Below are 17,772 nucleotides of genomic sequence, written 5' to 3' on the forward strand. Positions count from 1 at the left end.
GCTCTCCGGCAGTTTGTGCCCGAAGCTCCGCTCAGGTTCCGCGCTGTGCTGTGTGTGCAGCCAGCTCTCGTTTGGTGGGAGCCGGTGTGTGCAGGGCTGCGCCCAGGCCGGCTGTCCCCAGCCTGCCGGGGGCGGATGGAGGGCGGCGGGGGAGCCCCGGACCGCGCCGCCCGGCCCGGCCCCACCACTCCCGGCTCCGCCCGGCCCCGCCCCCGCCGCGCCGGGAACGCTCCGTTCGGGTGGCGGTTTCCGCCCGGCGCTCGCGGGGCCGGGCCGGAGGCGGAAGCGCGGGCGGCGGGGCCGGGCCGGGCAGCGCGGTGGCGGCGGCGGCGCGGGCGGGCGGCGCGCCGGGCCCCATGGCCTCCTGCTCCAGCATCGACATCGAGGACGCCACCCAGCACCTGCGGGACATCCTCAAGCTGGACCGGCCGGGAGGTGAGGAGCGGGGCCCGGGGGCAGCGCGAGAAGCCGCCGGGCCAGGCCGGGCGGGGCCTTGTCTCGGGCCGGGCCGCGGGAGCCCCTCGGCCGTTGCGCCGCCGCCCCGCCGGTTGTCAGCGCTGGCGCTGGGAGCGCGGCCGCGACCGCTTCGCCTCGGGGCGCTCTCCGACCGGCGCAGGGCTGGGGGGGCCCCCTCGGCACTGCCTCGCTCCCCGCTCAACCCGGAGCCGGCGGCGCGGTGCGAACCGGCCGGTGAGGAGAGGAGCCCCCGGCCCGGGGACCCTCGCTTGAGGGAGGGCGTTGTTGGTGCTGGGCAGAGCGAGAGCAGGTCGGCCCCAGCGCTCGCTGCTGCCGCGGTCTCGGGGCTTCATTCAGCTGAGAGGTGTTGCTGCTGGGAGCTGAATAGCACCGACCTCCGTGACGCGAGTTGTCCCCCTTACCAGGGGTACTTGGAGTGTTTCACAGGCGTCTCGCTGGGCTGAGTGGAAGGGGTGACCGGCTGCTCTGAGATCAGTGCCGGGTTCACCCTTTACACAAACTTTTCACTCTCCTCATTTGTATGTGAAATGGGATCACCAATATCAGTCTTTCCCTATGCTTTGAACTATTATACTTCTCTGCCTGTAAGAGTATCAGCAGCGGGCTCAGGAGTCAGCTGGTTAATGTTCCCACTCTCCTGGAGCTTAGGCTATCTCTGATCTCCCTGGATGAACCTGCCATGGTGTTTCAGTCAAACGTGGTGCGGTAACACTCTGAAGGAGGCCAAGACATGAATGCTTTGCAAAAATATCTTAGCCTCTGGGTAGAAGACAGAATTATGCCCCTCTTGTGCTCCCTTCAAGGGAAAGGCAGGACAGGAGTACTATAACTTCTAAATGTCCTGGAGCTCAGCAGGAATGTGCTACCTCCAAAGCAACTGCCATGTGTGCTGCCTTTTTGCTTGGCCAAAAGGAAGAGAGGTTGGGTGTGGGATTGTTGTGGAGGGCTGAAGAAGTGATGGAGCAAACCTGCAGGAAGGCAGCTTCATTAGCTCTACTACCCATAGAGAAACTTCTCATTAATTGGAATAGTTTGTCTGCTTTCTGGAGTGCTAGCACACTCCTGAATTCCAATTCTTATAAGCAAAATTAATTCTTTGTAATGCAGCACTATACTTGAAAGACTGAAAGGAGAACTCAGTGCAGGGATGGGGAACACTCATTTCACAGTTTCTGAACTGAAAGGATATGTTGTGGTTGAGAAATGGTTGGAGTTGTTACTCAAGGTGACTTGACTTTCTCCTGAAGCAGCTTCTCCTGCTGGTTGAAGTCAGGGAGTTATTAACAGAATACGGCTTATTTATTTTCATTTTTCTTTCCTGTTCATTCTCTTTTTACCTTTTCTGTCAACTCCAGTGCACAGGAAGGCTTTTGAGAGGAAAAGGAGCGAGTGGGCAGAAAGTTCACAGAAGGAACCTGTGGTGTTTCTCACCAGAAATCACTGCCTGGTTAACAGCAAATAAACTTGACAAGACTGACATCAGGGGAAGAAGAAGAGTGCACATGTTAGCTGAAGGTCTCTGAAATTCCTGTTAGGATGCCAGGGGAGAGGGATAGAGAAGCCTTCAAGTTTTGCAGTACCAGGTGCAGGTAGCTGTGAGCAATGTTGTGTTCCTCTAGATCTTGTCTAGGCAGGTGACAAGAAACATTCCCTGCTTTAAAGTGTTTACAGCTGTCACAGTACTTTTTAAATTCTGCTGTGTTTGGTGACTGTGAAAATGTAATCCACTACCCAGTCTGTCTCTCTTGACTCAATTTCTCCCAGTTTTGGCAAATTTCATCTGGTGTTTCAGGAGCTGGTGCCAAAGCATGGACCTGCCTGCTGGGACATGGAGACAGGCTGTCAGTGCCACTGTGCTGTAGAGGAGCATCCCTGCTGGTGGTGGGCAGGATCCTTCATTCCATGCAGAGATCTCTGCTGATAACCAGGCTCACCCTGCTCATGGTGTATCAGGGCAATGTTCTGTTCAGTACAGGCTGGCATCTCCTGGTGCAGCTGATGGTGGGAGCAGGAAGAGTTCAGTGTCTCAGCTCTGACTGCTCCTGCTGTTTGAAAAGCTAATGAATACAAACACTCTTCCTTTGAGGCCTGGATGTACTAGTCTGTGTTAACCTTTTGGTTTAGTTCATGTTTTTACTAACTAGAGCCTCTTCCCTTCTTTCATGCCTCCAGGATTGTGCACAGGCAGCACTTGGGCTTGTCTGGCTTCCACTAACACAGAATGAGCTATGCCCATTCCTGAACTTGGGTGTACTGTTGTTGGGCCCATCAGCCTCTGGGAAGTCCTTTTTCTCATGGAGCAAACATCACTATCCTGCTGTCTGTAAAAGGGCAGCAGTACTTACATGAGACTCTGCTGTGGCTGCAAAAAGGGCAAAGCACATATCATCTTTCTCTGGGAGACTAGATGCTGTTTCTGTAGGGAATGCTTTTCTGTCTTTGGTCACAAAGGATAAGTGCTGTCAGTGGAAGTAGTTGCAACTGGACAAGCACCCACCATATGCTGTGGGAATAAGACACACATCTTAATGTTGTGGCAGCAAGCACAGCACCAATGTGAGGTGGCTAAAGGATCACATTCCCTGGCCTGAATTTCCCTGTGCTGTGTGAGTGCTGCTGCTTTTTTCTTCATGCAGTGCAGGTACATTGAAGTGAGTGCCCAAATTGTCCCTGCATCAGGGTACCCTGTCACTGCACATTTCTATGTCCATAATGACTCTTCATAAACAGGAGAATTTAAAATATTATTCTGGCAAATTAATAGTTGGAGTTGTGTTTTAGGCAGCAGCACTCACCCGAATCTGTTGAAGCCTGTTTGGTAGTGGAAAGGTTGTCTTACTTTGGAAGGATCTGCCTCTTGCCCACAGTTATGTTTAGGTTTGTTACGTGTGCCAGTGATGGGGGAGCTTCTGGTCCTGGGAGCAGCCATTTTGCAAGAGCTCAGCAGCAGTTGTTACCTGGCAACAGTATACAAAATTTCGGGTTTCAAAACCAGTGAAAATTTCAAGCGAGGATTTGCTGAGACAGGCGGTTTTTCCTTGGGTGTGCTGATGTGGGGGTGCAGATGGAGAGGCCTTGCTCTCTAGTGGGGGCTGTCAAATATTTCCCTTGCTAGAGAAGAAGAATCTCCTTCACCCCCTGTTACATCTGTCCCTTCCTCAAGCCTTCAGAAGGCATGGAAGCCACCAAGCAGCTTGTTCTAGGCCAGTTGTGCAAAGTCAGGGCACATAGGCTCTTCAAAGCACAGTTGGAACTCTGATGAAATGGTTGCTTTACACAGAATTTGAGTGCTATAGACTTCTATGTCATTGTTCAACCAAGGGAAAAGTATGAGAATTCCATAGGCACAGCTGCAGAGTTTCCTAGCAAAATTACTTAAACAGCTGGACTTTGAGGTCAGGTCTCCCAGTCAGAAGCTGGGTTTTGGAAAGTAACAAATATCTTGTTTCCAGCCAGCCCTAAATGTTTCAGCTGGTCCCTACACTGCTGGACTTCAGAGGTCTCTCTGCAGGCCTTAGGGTTAGAAGTGACCTGTCAAGAATCTTTTGGTCTGGCACTTGATTCAGTAAACCTGAATTACCAGCTTAGTCTTTCTAATCTAGGGCTATTTGCTCCTTGAGTCTGGTAAGTTCCTTGAAGCATGTTCTTTGGAGTTTCTGTGATCTGCTGGAATGGCTTGTGTTAAGAAAAAGCTGTTTCACTCAGATGTGTGGAGGTGAGTTTCTCATCACATGGGAGGTCTCTTTACACATCCTTTTTGTAGGACATCTTTCCCAACCAGTTCAGTGTATTCTACCTGACAGACCAATAGAGGCTGACAAAAAGCATCTGGAGCTAGTGTATTTCACACAGTGCTATTTCTTTTAAGTGCACGTTGGACACAGCTGGTCATGCTTTTCCTCAGGTTCGGTGAATGAGAACCAGAGACCGTCGAATTCCTATAACGGGGACCTGAATGGGCTGCTGGTGCCTGATCCCCTTGGGAGTGGAGATGGACCTGCTTTGGCCAAGCCAGTGCATCGCAGCATCTCTCTAGGAGCCCTCCAGGAAAAACAAGTCATGTAAGTTTTGTCAAAGAAATTCTGAGAGTGAATAGGAAACAGCTCAAATTCGGTTCCCTTGAGCATGGACATGCATGCTGCGAGTGTGACAGTGGGTTTTATGTTCAGTTCAGGTGGCATTTGTGAGGTATTGCTCTTGGTTAGAGCTTTTGTAGCTTATGTGGGGCCTATGCATAGAGTCTGCCATCCTTGCAGCTCTGGAACTAAAGAATATCTGCAGAGTTGTTCAGAGAAGGGGAACAGGACTGTACATGGTGAAAATTGCAGGTCAGCATGAATGTAAATCATGAGGGCTCTGGTTGAAACTTGTGGTTCCCCTGTAGATGTCTAGCAGGACTCCTTCAGGGACCCAAGTCACCTGAGGTGTTGCAGAGCTTATGGAAGTTGCTTTTGCTTGGGTTCTCTGGTCATGGTTTTGAAAGAGGATGCTATGAGAGCCACGAGCAGTGTGCACTGTTTTGTTGATCAGGTTCGGCTGGTTGGTTTTTGTCTCTCCACACCTTCTGGTGCTGGGGACTTGAATCAAAGGTAGGTCTGTGCTCAAGTCAAATGAACTGAAGGTTTTTAGGCTGAACAAAGCAAGTGTTTGACTCTCAAACCCATCACACATAGGAAAGGGAGGCTCAGTTGAGAGGAGTGTCTTCAGTTGTTCAGCTCAAGCTCTTAGATGCACAAATCCTGCTGTGTCGCTGTTAAAATTATAAATTTAGCATAGAGTGTTCAATATTCTGTTCCTGTGAGTCCTGTCTGATTTTTTACCCCTCTTTGTATTTTTTTTTAAAGCTGCCTTTCTGGTGACGACAGTTCCACATGCTTAGTTATATCAGCAAAAGATGTGGAGATAGTGGCCAGCAGTGATTCCAGCATCACCAGTAAGGCCAGAGGAAGTAACAAGGTAAGGAGCAAGAGAAAGCATGGTCTGTCTCTTTTTTTAATAGCATCAGCTCATGCTTGAATATTTTAAAACAGAAATAAATACATTCTTTCTTGTGTCATAGGAGTTCGTTATTAGGCAGAAGTTTGTCAGAGTTTAACAAGGAGAAAAAAGTTGGACCAGCATCTTGTAACTGATTGTTTCTGTTATTCCAGAGTCTGGCCAAGTTATCCTCTGATTTTCAGAAGTCCATGATCTAAGCTGTAGGTTCCTGGGAAAGTGTAATTTCTCCACAAAGTATTTCTGCTGGTTGTTTCCTCCCTGGACCCTGAAGGGAGGGTTTCCCTGGCTGTTTTGCTGGCATCAGTCCTGCTGAGGGCTCTGGTCAGCAGGGCAGAGCTGCAAGAATCACTGTGCTGAAATTAGAGCTGCTGCTGAGCAGAGAACTAAGCCATGCTCAGAGAAAATGCTGATGATTAGGAGAGAGACCTTTGGTCATGATCCACTCAGCCCTTTTCCACTTTGTTCCTTAATTTTCCAATTTGTGTTTTTCCATTTTCCATTACAGTATGTTACTTAGTGTGCAGTGGACTGAGAGACCACAAAGATGGAAAAGATAATTCCAGACATTTCTCATGTTTTGTTTTCTTTCTCCTGAACAGGTGAAAATACAGCCCGTTGCTAGATATGACTGGGAGCAGAAATACTATTATGGCAATCTGATAGCTGTTTCAAATTCTTACCTGGCTTATGCCATTAGAGGTGAGATACCTTCTTGTCTTGGATGTGATTTGTATTCTTTTGTTCAGTGTATCATTAAGAAAGGCAGAGTTGACATCAGAACAATATAACTGGCACTAATTGAAACATACCTCACAATACCCAGATCACAGTGCTGTTGTAGAGGGAATATAAGCAACAGTGGAGAGACGAATTTGTTTTGTGGGAGAGTCAGGAATAAAGGGAAGGACTCAGTGGGGATGTAGGAAAAGTTGTAGGAGTACATTGGTTTTACTGGAGAGCTGATGTGCAGATTCTTCCTCTAATTAAATGTTTCTGCAGCAAACAAACTGCTCTGTAGCCAAGCACAGAAATAACCCCATGGTAATTTGAGCAGATAAGTGTTTGTGATGGATTTGCTTGTGTAAAATTAGAGTTGAGTTTAAGTCTAAATTATGAGGATCCAAAGAGCAGTGCAGATGCAGTGTCTTGTGTACTAGAGAAAGGAAAGCAGAACACCACGGGGAAAGATTGTTTCACAGCAAATGGGAAAGAAAGTGATAGGATGAGAGGAAACGGTCTCAAGCTGTGCCAGGGAAGGTTTAAATTAGATGTTAGGAAAACTTTTTTTTCATGGAATGGATTTTAAAACATTGGAACTGCCCTGCCCAGGGAAGTGGTGAAGTCACCATTCCTGGAAGTGTTCAAAAAACATGTAGATATGGCACTTGAGGACGTGGTTTAGTGGTGAACTTGAGGGTTGTGCTGTTTGGACTTGATTATCTTAAAGGTGTTTTCCAACCTTAAGAGTTCTATGAAATGAACACTTAATTATCTACAGTGTCTCTTTCTGATCTCATAGAAGCACAGAGTGTGCATCTCTTTGTTCTTAGTTCTCACACCAGTTTATCTGGTCTTTCATGAAATCTATTACTCTGCTCTTGTGTTTTTTCTTAGCTGAGGTTATTTTATAGTAGCTTAAGGATGTCTCACCCTTGTAAAAATACTTTACAAGCTTGGGTGCAGTAACACTGGGAAGCTGAGTGATTTGCTAGGGCTGGCATGGGCATCAGGAAGTGGAAGCACCCTGATTTCTGTAAGACTGTCTGTTTTGTAGTGATTGGTGTCTGTCTGAAAAGGAGAACCTGGAAACTTTGCTTAGTGTGCACATGTTCTGAAGAATCTTCTTTTCAGTCATGCAAGCCAAAAACCAGTGCTTTTTGCAGGGTGAATGTTCATGCCTTTTGCTTCCCCTTATGGAACATGTGTCCGAGCTGTCTGCTGCTCAGTGATTCCTTTTCTCCAGTAACTGAAAATTAAATTGCAAATAAAATTAATTCACTGTCACTGGTCTGCCTTGGAAGTGTGGCGATGGGATGAAGGTTAAGGCCTGGCATATAATTGCAGCATCTTTAATGAGGATCGTCCTGGAAATTATGAGACGTTTATGGCAGTTAGGGGAAGGTTATGAGAATTATGCAGAGAAACCACAGACAAAAATGGTGATTTCTCCCTCTGTCTCACAGCTGCCAGCAATGGTTCTGCTATGGTGCGGGTGTTGAGTGTCAGCACTGCTGAGCGGACGTTGCTGAAGGGATTCACAGGAGGAGTGGCAGACCTGGCCTTTGCTCACCTCAACTCCAACCAGCTGGCCTGCCTGGACGAGGCTGGCAACCTTTTTGTCTGGCGCCTGGCCATGGATAAAGAAAAAATCCAGTATCTTGTCCAAATACATGTCCTGTCAGTCTCTGTGTAGTGATTAGATGTGAATGTGACTTCAATATTGCCGTTTAACTTTGTAGCCTTTGTAGAAAAGCAGCTTGCAGGGGGAAGATCAGTAGTTATGCCCCTTCCAGAGTATCAAATCAGTCAACTTTTACCTGCATTCAGCACAATCTTTACTTGATACTGCATTGCTTGAAATTCTAGGAGCTCCTCTGTGCTCCTGGTCCAGGCAGAGTAGACAGTGAGAAGTGTCAGTCTGTACCAGCTGACCTTGGGTGTGCACGGTGTCACCTCAAGTGTGTGACAGAGGTTTCTCTTGTCTGGTTCTAGCTCTCTTCCTCAGTTATTTCTCTGGGGAAGAGGATGTAATACTTGCAGTCCACTCACTATGTTCCTTCCAAACCTATCATCCTTTTGGTGGCCCTGAAATTTATTTTCAGTGTTCATTACCCTAAATATTTTCTTTTTAATTGCTGGGAGTGATTGCTCAGTGCTTCTGGGAAACGTGTGAGGTATGTCACCTTAGAGTGTAGCTTTTTAATTTTAATTGTGTACCATCATTTCAAAAGCAACTGGAGCAAAAGTGGTGGTTGTTGTTGAAGCCCTAATTTGTAGTGGTGCACTTGAGCACTCAGCTGGGGGTAATGTGGTAGCTCTTCTGTCTTTCTCTTGGTAGTGTTGCAATGCTAACAAATTATTTAATCATAAGCTGTTGCGTGGATTGCACATTCTGATGTGTCTGCGTGCCCCTGTTGTGCTTATCCTGTCACTGCAGCCTGCAAGAGAAAATTGTGAGAATGACTTTTGTAAGCTGAAGCTCTTCTGTCAGTGAAGAAACTCTAGCTTAACTGCTTTCTCAGCAGAATCTCTTTACCTGCTTGTTTTTTGAATCAGTGGCCCAAAAAACCATGAGGTTTAACAGTATTAAAATAGCAGACCAAGCATGAACAGGTTATTGCTGGGCATTAGTAACAGAGCCAGAATGTTACATTTCTTAACCCTGGTGATCAGAGAGGAGATCTTGGTTAACATCAAGCGACCTGACAATACCCCACTGAACACCTTCCGAAGAATCATCTGGTGCCCTTTCATCCCGGACGATAACGAGGAGAGCGGGGAAGAGGGGAGTCAGACATTGGCATTGCTGCATGAGGACAGGGTAAGGAACCTCTACTTTGGAAATGTTGCCCTGATTTATCATTGGAAGGAGAGAATTTAATGGAGGAAAAGAGCTGAGTTTGCAATGGAGTTGTAAAGGCTGCTGTCTAGTCCATGTTGGGGATCTTCCTGTAAGATGCTGGATTACTCTCTTCCCAGGAGAGATCATTCTCTGGGCCTCAGGAGGATGGAAAGGGAAATTCTGCTCACCATGAAATACCAAGGACCACTTGAAACAGAGACATCACTTGTCTGTTCAGGCTGAGCCAATACCTGAGGGAGAGGCTTGGTGGGCAGCAGCTACAAATGCCAAGAGCAATTCCTTGTGTTATGTACAGTGCCAGAAAAGCATCTAATGGCCAGATTGGGTGGAAATGGGAAGGTTTATGTCACACACTTGCCATTGGGCTGGTGTATCAGGCCATAAGATAAGGATCTAGGAAGTTCTCTGGATCAAACCAGTGGTTATAAAAGTAAACCTATGTGCCTACATGTTTGTTTTCCAGGCAGAGGTGTGGGATTTGGACATCATCCGAACCAACAACAGCTCCTGGCCAGTGGAAGTGCCTGATATCAAAGAAGGTTTCATTGTGGTGAAAGGCCACAGCACGGTACAAAACTGGGCTTTTTTGGTTTTCTTTGGGCTATAGTGTCTCAGGACCTGCAGTTCTTAGAACAGCTGAATGTAAAAAAAAAAAAAAAAAAAAAAACAAAAAAAACAAACAGTTGTGAGGCGATTATGATTGTGAAAAGCGAGAAGATCCCAAATCAAAATGAGCTCTATTCATAACATGAATAACACTAAGAGCAGTGGCAACTGAATCCATTGTACTTGAATTTGCTGTCTGGAAAAGGTGATGGTTTATTACTACCAAGAAGGAGAGTCCCTGTCAATTGTTCTGTGAAGGGTTAAAAGGCTTAATATTAGGAGCTACCACTTTCTGTTAGAAATCACTCTGGCCTTCTCTACTATAAGATTGTTAGTCAAATTCTTGCATGAAGATAGAGCTTTTTCTTCTTGTAAAATAAGAAAAGCTGTAAAATTACTTTTCTGTGTCTCTTTTCCCCCCTCTATGTAGTGCCTGAGCGAGGGAGCACTTTCTCCAGATGGAACTGTGTTGGCCACAGCAAGCCATGATGGTTTTGTAAAATTCTGGCAGATCTATATTGAGGGACAGGATGAGCCAAGGTAACTGGAGAACTGGAAAATGAAGGATCTTGGAACAGAGAGCAGTGTTTTCTGTGGGAGAATTTCTGTGATACAGAGTCATCTATGATGGTCATTCTCAGGACATTACAAAGACATAGCATAAGTGTTTGTAATTTGTTGCTGAAAATTTGCATCACTGAATATAACAGGCTTATGGAAAAAGCAGAGAGCTGTGTCTGGAAACAGGATTTCTGTGCTTGGCACAAGCAGTAGTCAAATTCTTTTGCCCTGTCCATGTAAATGCAGGAAGCTGCTCTGAGCTCTTCTTCTCAATGTTCACTTATTTTTGCATTGTATTTCTATTAAGACACCAGACCAAATGGCAACATGGGATTTTATTTATTTATTAATAACAAAATTTGTCTGTGTGATTCCCTTAATTTATATAAGACTTGTAAAGAGCTACAAGTCAGTAATGCTTTGTTGCTTCTGGACAAGGAGTTGTGTGCTCAGTGTCAGCATCCTCCTCATTTACCACTCTGTTCACGCTTGGATATTTTCACTGGTTTATTCCCAGGTGTCTTCATGAGTGGAAACCCCATGATGGTAGACCTCTTTCCTGCCTGCTCTTTTGTGACAACCATAAAAAGCAAGACCCAGAGTAAGTCCCCAATCCTGTGCTTGAAGTATTAAAGTTCAGCATTGTTTTCTAACTCTGCCTTGCCATGAAAGTTCCTCGTAACTGAATCATACTTAAAAATTGTAGCTTTGTAGCAGGAACAAATCCTGTCATCTTTGTAGTCAGTTTTCTGGTGATGGAGAAATAGATAAGATTCTGAAGCACAGTCTAAAGTGACCTTAATCATAGTGCCAATTCCATGAAAGTAATGAGAATTTTAAATTGAGGAGTCCTCTCAGGTTTGTGGTATGGTCAGTCTTAAATGGCCTGTTAGCCCTCCAGATTTCAACTGATGTTGCTGGAAATACAGCTTTTATTGTTATTGTTTCTAAAGTCAGTTGTGGCCTTAGGATTTCTGAGAGGTATAGTGGTTTCTAGTCTGCCTCAGAGCAGAAATTTTCTAGGAACTTTAAGCCACAGTTGGGCAAAATCAGCCATGTGCAGCTTGAGAGGAGCTTTTCTGGAAAGGACCGGATCTTTAAGAGAATTTGTATCTGTTGTGCCTACAGAGTTCCCTTCTGGAGGTTTCTCATCACAGGAGCCGATCAGAACAGAGAACTGAAGATGTGGTGCACGGTGTCTTGGACCTGTTTGCAGACTGTTCGGTACGTGTTGGTGGATGCCCCTGAAGGGTGGGATTTAGGGTTACTGAATTTGCACAGGTGATCCCTGATGTCCAATTAATTTTACTCCAGCCCAAATTTGAGCCTACTCTTTTGCCATTCCAACCTCCTGTTGGAAGCTCTCAGCTGTGGCAGATTGTCAGGACAAGCTTTGGCAAGGCCAGGGAAGTTTATACCTTTATTATTTGTGTTACCAAGATCTGTTGGCTTTACCTTGTTCTGTAAAGCATAGACATAGCTGTAGCATGAGGGGAGGTTGCATAGCAAAACTGCACACCTTGAATATTTTCTTCTCTAGACATTTTAGATATTCAGTAACCAATCTGGGATCTTTTCCTATTAGTGCTTTTTCTGTTTAAGTTATAAGAAATTGGTATGTTGATAGAGCTTCAGAAATTATCCAGGATTTAAATGTTGAGCCGTATAGGTCCAGAAATTCAAATTGTGCTTCAGTCCATCCCTTGACCCAGCCTAGGTTCCCTGATTTTGTTTTTCTGATGGTGGATCATGGCCTCTATCACCACGCACATGCTTAAGCCACCTTGGATTTTCCCTCTTTAAGTGAGAAGAATATGACACAGAGCTGAGTGCTGCTTTTTCCATCTCACACTACAGAAGGTCCAAAACTTTTGGAAAGGTTATTCTATTTGGTGGATTTTTTTGTTTCAAATCTGTAGCATTGACTCTTGTACTCCTATGGATGTGGCACATGTTGAGTAATGACAAAGTGTCAGCTTTCATTTCAGTGTTCAGAGTACATAACTTGATCCTATTGTGCCATCTCCCAGATGCTTTCTTAGCTGATGTCAGTGCTGATTTCAGCAAAGGTGTTTGTGTTCTAGTGGGTGGTTACACTGTAATAGGTTTGTAAACTCCTTAAGGTTCTGTGGGAGTTTTGGTAATTAGTGCAGTTTCATAACAGTCATGCTGGTTGGGCTAATCTGTCTTGCTGTCTGCACCCCCTCCCTCTTATTTGTATTTGTAGCTTTTCTTCTGACATCTTTGGTTCCATGAGTATTCTTCCCAGCCTGAAAGTCTGCCTGGACCTCTCGGCTGAATATCTGATACTGAGTGACGTGCAGAGAAAAGTAAGTAGTTCATTTTATTGCTGCCTGTGGGAAATGTTGGCTGAAACAGAATTGGCCTTGTGTGTGTGACTGGCTCTACTGCCTAGGTCCGGGATTTCCATGTTAGTAGATAAAAATGCAGAAGTTGACTCAGCAATTTCACTGTTAGATGAGAAAAGGTAGCAATTCATCTGAGTAATCCTGAGGAGCCTTAAGGATTATTTTGTCACTTTGTAAAGCTCTCATTTGGAGATACTTGGAGATACTATCTGGCACATCAGGATTGAGTTCTTGATCAGCATTGACTCGCCTAAGAATGTGGTGCTTGTGCTTCCCTTGAATATTCCATTTCAAATTTCAAGATCCAGGCTTTATTCCTCACGTTATTTGCCTTGTTCCAAATCTGTTTTGGATGCTCAGCTCTTAGTCCCCACACATATGCATAGTCTGCTCTGAAAGCTCTGATTTACCATTTCTGGTTGTTCCAGGTCTTGTATGTGATGGAGTTGATGCAGAACCAAGAGGAGGGCAAAGCTTACTTCAGCTCCATCTCGGAATTCCTCCTTACCCACCCAGTGCTGAGCTTTGGCATCCAGGCCGTGAGCCGCTGCCGGCTACGGCACACCGAGGTGCTCCCAGCAGAAGAGGAAAATGACAGCTTGAGTGTAGGTAGGTGACACAATTTGGCTGTCTGATCCTGTGTGATCAGGATTTTTTTCCTGGCTGGTTCTGACTTTCTTGTGAAAGGCTGGTCACTTCTCCCAAATAACAAGACAAGAAGAAACAGCCTCAGGTTGTGCCCAGTGATGTTTAGATTGGGTGTTAGTAAAAGTTTCTTCATCAGGCTTAAGCTGGGTTGTCAAGTATTGGAACACAGGATTCAAGGTGTGGCCTGGTCACTGCCCTGATCCTGCTGGTCACGCTGTTGCTGAAACAGGCCAGGATGCCAATAGTCATCTTGGCCACCTGGGCACATGCTGGCTCATTTTAAGCTACTCTCAACCAGCACCTGCAGTCCCTTTCCCACTGAGCAACTTTGCAGCTACTCTGCTCAGCCCGTGGTGCTGCAGGGAGTTGTTGTGACCCAAGCACAGGACCTGGCACTTGGTCTTACTGAACCTCACACAATTGGCCTCAGCCCATCAATCATCAATCCAGCCTGTCCAGACCCCTCTGTAAACGCTTCCTCCTGTCCAGCAGATCAACACTCCTGCCTAACGTGGTGCACAGCATCCTCAGCCAGCCAGGGGAGAGGATTGTCTTGCTCTGCTCTGCAGTGGTGTGGCCTTGAGTCCCATGTACAGCTTTTGGCACCACAGTATAAAAAAGACACTAAGCTAAGAGAGTGTCCAAAGGAGGGCCATGAGGATGGTGAAGGGAAAGCTGTGTGGAGAGTAGCTGAGGTCACTTGGGCTGTTCAGCCTGGAGAATAGAAGACTGAGAGAAGACCTCATTGCAGTCTTCCAGCATCCTCATGAGGGGCAGGCACTGATCTTTTCAATCCCATGATCAGTGACAGGAACTCAAGGAAATGGCATGAAGCCGAGTCAGTGGAGGTTTATGTTGGGTATCAGAAAGAAGTTTTTCATGCAGAGGGTGGTTGGGCACAGGAACAGGTGCCCTGGGGCAGTGGTTGTAGCACTGAGCCTGTCTGAGTTCAAGAAGCCTTTGGATAATTCTTTCAGGTACATGCAGTGATTCTTGGGATATTCTGTGCAGGGCCAGGGGTTGAACTCAATGATCCTCATGAGTCCCTTCCAGCTCAGGATATTCTGTGATTCTGTGGAGTTGTCTGCAAACTCACTGAGAGTGCTCTTGATCTCCTCATCCAGATCACTGATAAAGAGAATCTGTATCGTGCTGGTTCTTTACTGTCAGTTCACCCTGCTGTGATTTTTTTATAGTACTTTGTGTGTGGTTTCCATGCAACTTCATATTTTATATTTGTCTCCCTTCCAGAAGGTGCTCAGGGCTCTGGGGCTGTTGAATCAGCAGCAGGTGTGCTGATAAAACTCTTCTGTGTTCACACCAAGTGAGTATGTGTGTGCAGCTGTCTGAGGTTGTCCTAACCCTGCGCTGACCTGTAGAAATTTTAGTTGAATTCTTTTGCTTATAACAAAATGTACTTGGCCCCATAGAAATTCCTGGCTGTGTTGTGTATGGCCTTACTAGGAGGTAGCCCTGCATGGTGTGACAGACTTGTATTTCCATGGCCATGAGTGATTTAAGAATTGTGCTCACACACAAGTACCGGGAAACAAACATCTCAAATACCCTGGGTGGCAGAACTGGGTGACACAGCTGAGTGAGGATCAGCTTCTGTTGTTTCTGTGACAGGCAGAAAACACTGAAGCATTTTCCAAGGGAATTAGTTCAGTGAAGAGAAATCTTCTGAGCCTTAATGATGTCTTAAGTCTTCTCTTGGTGGTTCTTAAGGTGATCAGAGATGCTTGTCTCTTTCTAGGGCCCTACAGGATGTGCAGATTAGATTCCAGCCTCTTCATAGCCCTGACACAAGTGCTTCCATGCCTTCCCATGGCTCTCATGAGGAGTTTGGTGAGCATGTGTGTTAAATTGGTCTTCAGTGTTGCTGAGCCTTTAGAGCTTATTGGTGGGGAGAGCAGGAGGGTGGTTTTGGGTATCTCTTTGTACTACAGTAGTGTCATTGAATTCTGAATATGGATTAACAGTGGAGCAGGAGGCTGGTTAGACCCTGGTTGTGAGTATGGAGTTTGGGATGTGTTAGACCTGGAGTGCTAATGCTTTGTGCATGCTTGAGTTCACCTTCCTGGGTGATTTGGCACTTGTGAAAGAAACTTGAAGTTTGTCTCATGTCAGGTGGAAGAGATCAGAGGGACAGCAGAGCTGTGGGAGTAAAGGGGGCTGGGCTGTCTGTGATGAACTCTTTCAGCTCATTCACCATTCTGGGATGTGGCAGTTCAACTGGCCTTGCTTTTAGGGAAGAAAGGAAGCTTGGACATTTTATTATCAAAGCCTGATAAAATCCAGTCTGGCATACAAAGAGAAAGCATAACACAGGATTTGCTTTGCTTTAAACTTTGACTGGAGTGTTGCAGGGTTTTTGTTTGTTCTTTTTGGAGTCAAGCATGGCATGCAATGGCATAAGTTCATGCTTCATGGAATTGGTGCTTTAGTTTTGGAGGGAAGTTCCAAACTGATTTGTATCTCTCCCTTGAAGCCTTTCCAGACCATATGGCTGATATGAGCACAGAGGGGCTGGGATCTGAAAAGGAGTCTGTGCACGGCTCCCAGCCAGACCTGCGGCGTATCGCTGATCTGCCTGTGCCAGCAGACTTCCTTTCTCTCTCCAATGATGCCAAACCCAAGCTGATGACTCCAGATGCATTCATGACACCAAGTACTTCTCTTCAACAGGTAGAGATCAGCACTGTTACGGTGATGCAAGGGATGGGGGTGGATTTTGGCACTTTTGGGCATGTTTCTAGCTGTAATGACTGTGATAAGCTCTGCTAGCTGAATGCAGAGCATACAGGAAACTGCATGTAACCAGACTGGGCAGAGACCTGTTGGCACATCTAAAATACTAAACTGGCCTAAACTTGTGTTGTAAATGCTGTGCTTAACTGCTAAACCACTGATGTAGGTGTGCTTTGTAGAAACACAGGTTTGCTAAATAACTAAAGATCTAAGCTGAGAGACTGCTCTTACTGGTTTATACATGTTGTTTGGCATTATGATATAACTGTAATGGAAGAAAATATGCCACCTCTACTTCCTGTCTGATGGGAATGCAGATCTGAAGTTATCAGGTAGGTAGATGGGACTGTTCAGATTTGTGAGACCCTGCTGGAGTACCCCACTCTCTGCCATAAGCCCTCTGCCTCTGCACTGGTGAGGTCACTCTGGGGACAGCAGTTCCTCAGTAAAAGCAGCCATATGATGAGGAGGTTTTGGTACTTGCCTTTGACCAGCACCTGAGCTGTGGAACAACCCTACCTATGGGGGTGTTTTCTATTCCTCCTTCACCAAAGACTCTCTAGGAGTCTTCCTTTCTGAGGTTGAGCTGTGTTGTTGCTCTCTGTCCCATCCTGACTGCTGTGTGTTTCCTTGCAGATCGCTGTCTCTCCAGGCAGCAGTGTCAGTTCCCTGACTGCAGTCACAGCCATGAGCAGTACTTCTGTCACGGATGCCTCTTTGCCCAGGTAAATAGCATGAGATGCATTAAATAATGCATCTGCAGCTGAACTGATACAGGTCTTTGGGATGCCAGAGCTGTAGCATGCATTGTAGGAGAGGAGATTGTAACCAGAGTTAGAAACTGGCCTGAGTCCCAGCGTCCCTGTGTAGGCAGCTCTTTGCATCCTTAATGCGGCTTGGAACATGCCTGTTGTCATCTAGGGGCCAGCAAGAGTGTTTTATGTGTGCCTCATAGGGATCCTGTTATTGCAGCTCAGTTTTGTTGCTCTACATGCTTTTCCCAAAGGGCCATTGTTGTTTACAGGTAATAGAACACTGCAGCCACCAAGGACAGGGAGAGAATTAGAACTGGTAGGAAAATCTTACAGTGTGACAGTGGGTTGGGCTGCATAACAGGTGAGAGCTTCACTTCTAGGGATTGGGAAAGGGAGTGAGACCTATTCATAATGTCCTGTTTCTCCCTGTACTCTGTACAGTGTGCACTGAAGATACAATTAGTCTCTTCTCTCACTGACCCCTCAAACTCTAAAAGATTACAATGCCCCTTTTTTTTTTCTTTTTTGTTGTTTCCACCTAATATCTGTCTGTGCTTTGTGGGGACTTGGAGGATGCCAGTGCTCCCTGTCAATCCAGGGAGTAGCTGAGCAGGAGGAGCAAGGGCTCCTCCACTGATCTTTGCAGCCCATCTCCTCACCTTGAGTGTTTGCACATCAATCATTTCTTTGGGGTGCTTGATTTGCTGGTGTCTGTTTCTGCAGAGCATCAGAAGACTTGACTGTCAGCCCCAAGATGCAGCTGGACACCAGCCTCACGCTGAGCAGCAGCAGCAGCAGCCTCCAGACCAGTCCTAGGAGTCACTCTGTTCTTATCCCAGGCCTCCCTGACAAGCTGACACCAAAGGCACCTGTTCCAGTAAGGCTCCAAATGCTGCTCCCTTCTTTCTCATGGGCCAAGGAACCTCTCTATGGGCCTGTACAAGCTGAAATTGTTCAGCCTGGAGAGCAAAAGGCTCGGAGAAATGGAGTGGCCTTTCAGTGTTTAAAACAGATAAAAGTGACT

General features: G+C 46.3%; 1 protein-coding gene across 2 annotated transcripts in view; it reads left to right on the forward strand.

The window, feature by feature from the left end:
• Positions 1-351: 351 nt before the first annotated feature.
• EDC4 (enhancer of mRNA decapping 4) overlaps positions 352-17,772 on the forward strand; it is a 33,696-nt gene continuing 16,275 nt past the window's right edge. The window contains exons 1-17 of one of the 2 annotated variants that reach the window (XM_062499840.1): positions 352-435; positions 4,382-4,538; positions 5,322-5,433; positions 6,075-6,174; positions 7,659-7,848; positions 8,869-9,016; positions 9,522-9,626; positions 10,095-10,204; positions 10,743-10,826; positions 11,354-11,449; positions 12,453-12,555; positions 13,023-13,203; positions 14,494-14,566; positions 14,999-15,090; positions 15,734-15,930; positions 16,630-16,718; positions 17,472-17,625. In XM_062499840.1, the coding sequence (XP_062355824.1) occupies positions 357-435; positions 4,382-4,538; positions 5,322-5,433; positions 6,075-6,174; positions 7,659-7,848; positions 8,869-9,016; positions 9,522-9,626; positions 10,095-10,204; positions 10,743-10,826; positions 11,354-11,449; positions 12,453-12,555; positions 13,023-13,203; positions 14,494-14,566; positions 14,999-15,090; positions 15,734-15,930; positions 16,630-16,718; positions 17,472-17,625 (2,070 nt within the window). In that variant the 5' untranslated portion in view covers positions 352-356. Of the gene's footprint in view, positions 436-4,381; positions 4,539-5,321; positions 5,434-6,074; positions 6,175-7,658; positions 7,849-8,868; positions 9,017-9,215; positions 9,627-10,094; positions 10,205-10,742; positions 10,827-11,353; positions 11,450-12,452; positions 12,556-13,022; positions 13,204-14,493; positions 14,567-14,998; positions 15,091-15,733; positions 15,931-16,629; positions 16,719-17,471; positions 17,626-17,772 lie in introns of those variants that run through there. The other variant, XM_062499842.1, reaches the window with a different exon arrangement.

Source organism: Cinclus cinclus, chromosome 11 (assembly GCF_963662255.1).
Source record: "Cinclus cinclus chromosome 11, bCinCin1.1, whole genome shotgun sequence".
NCBI classification, from domain to species: domain Eukaryota; kingdom Metazoa; phylum Chordata; class Aves; order Passeriformes; family Cinclidae; genus Cinclus; species Cinclus cinclus.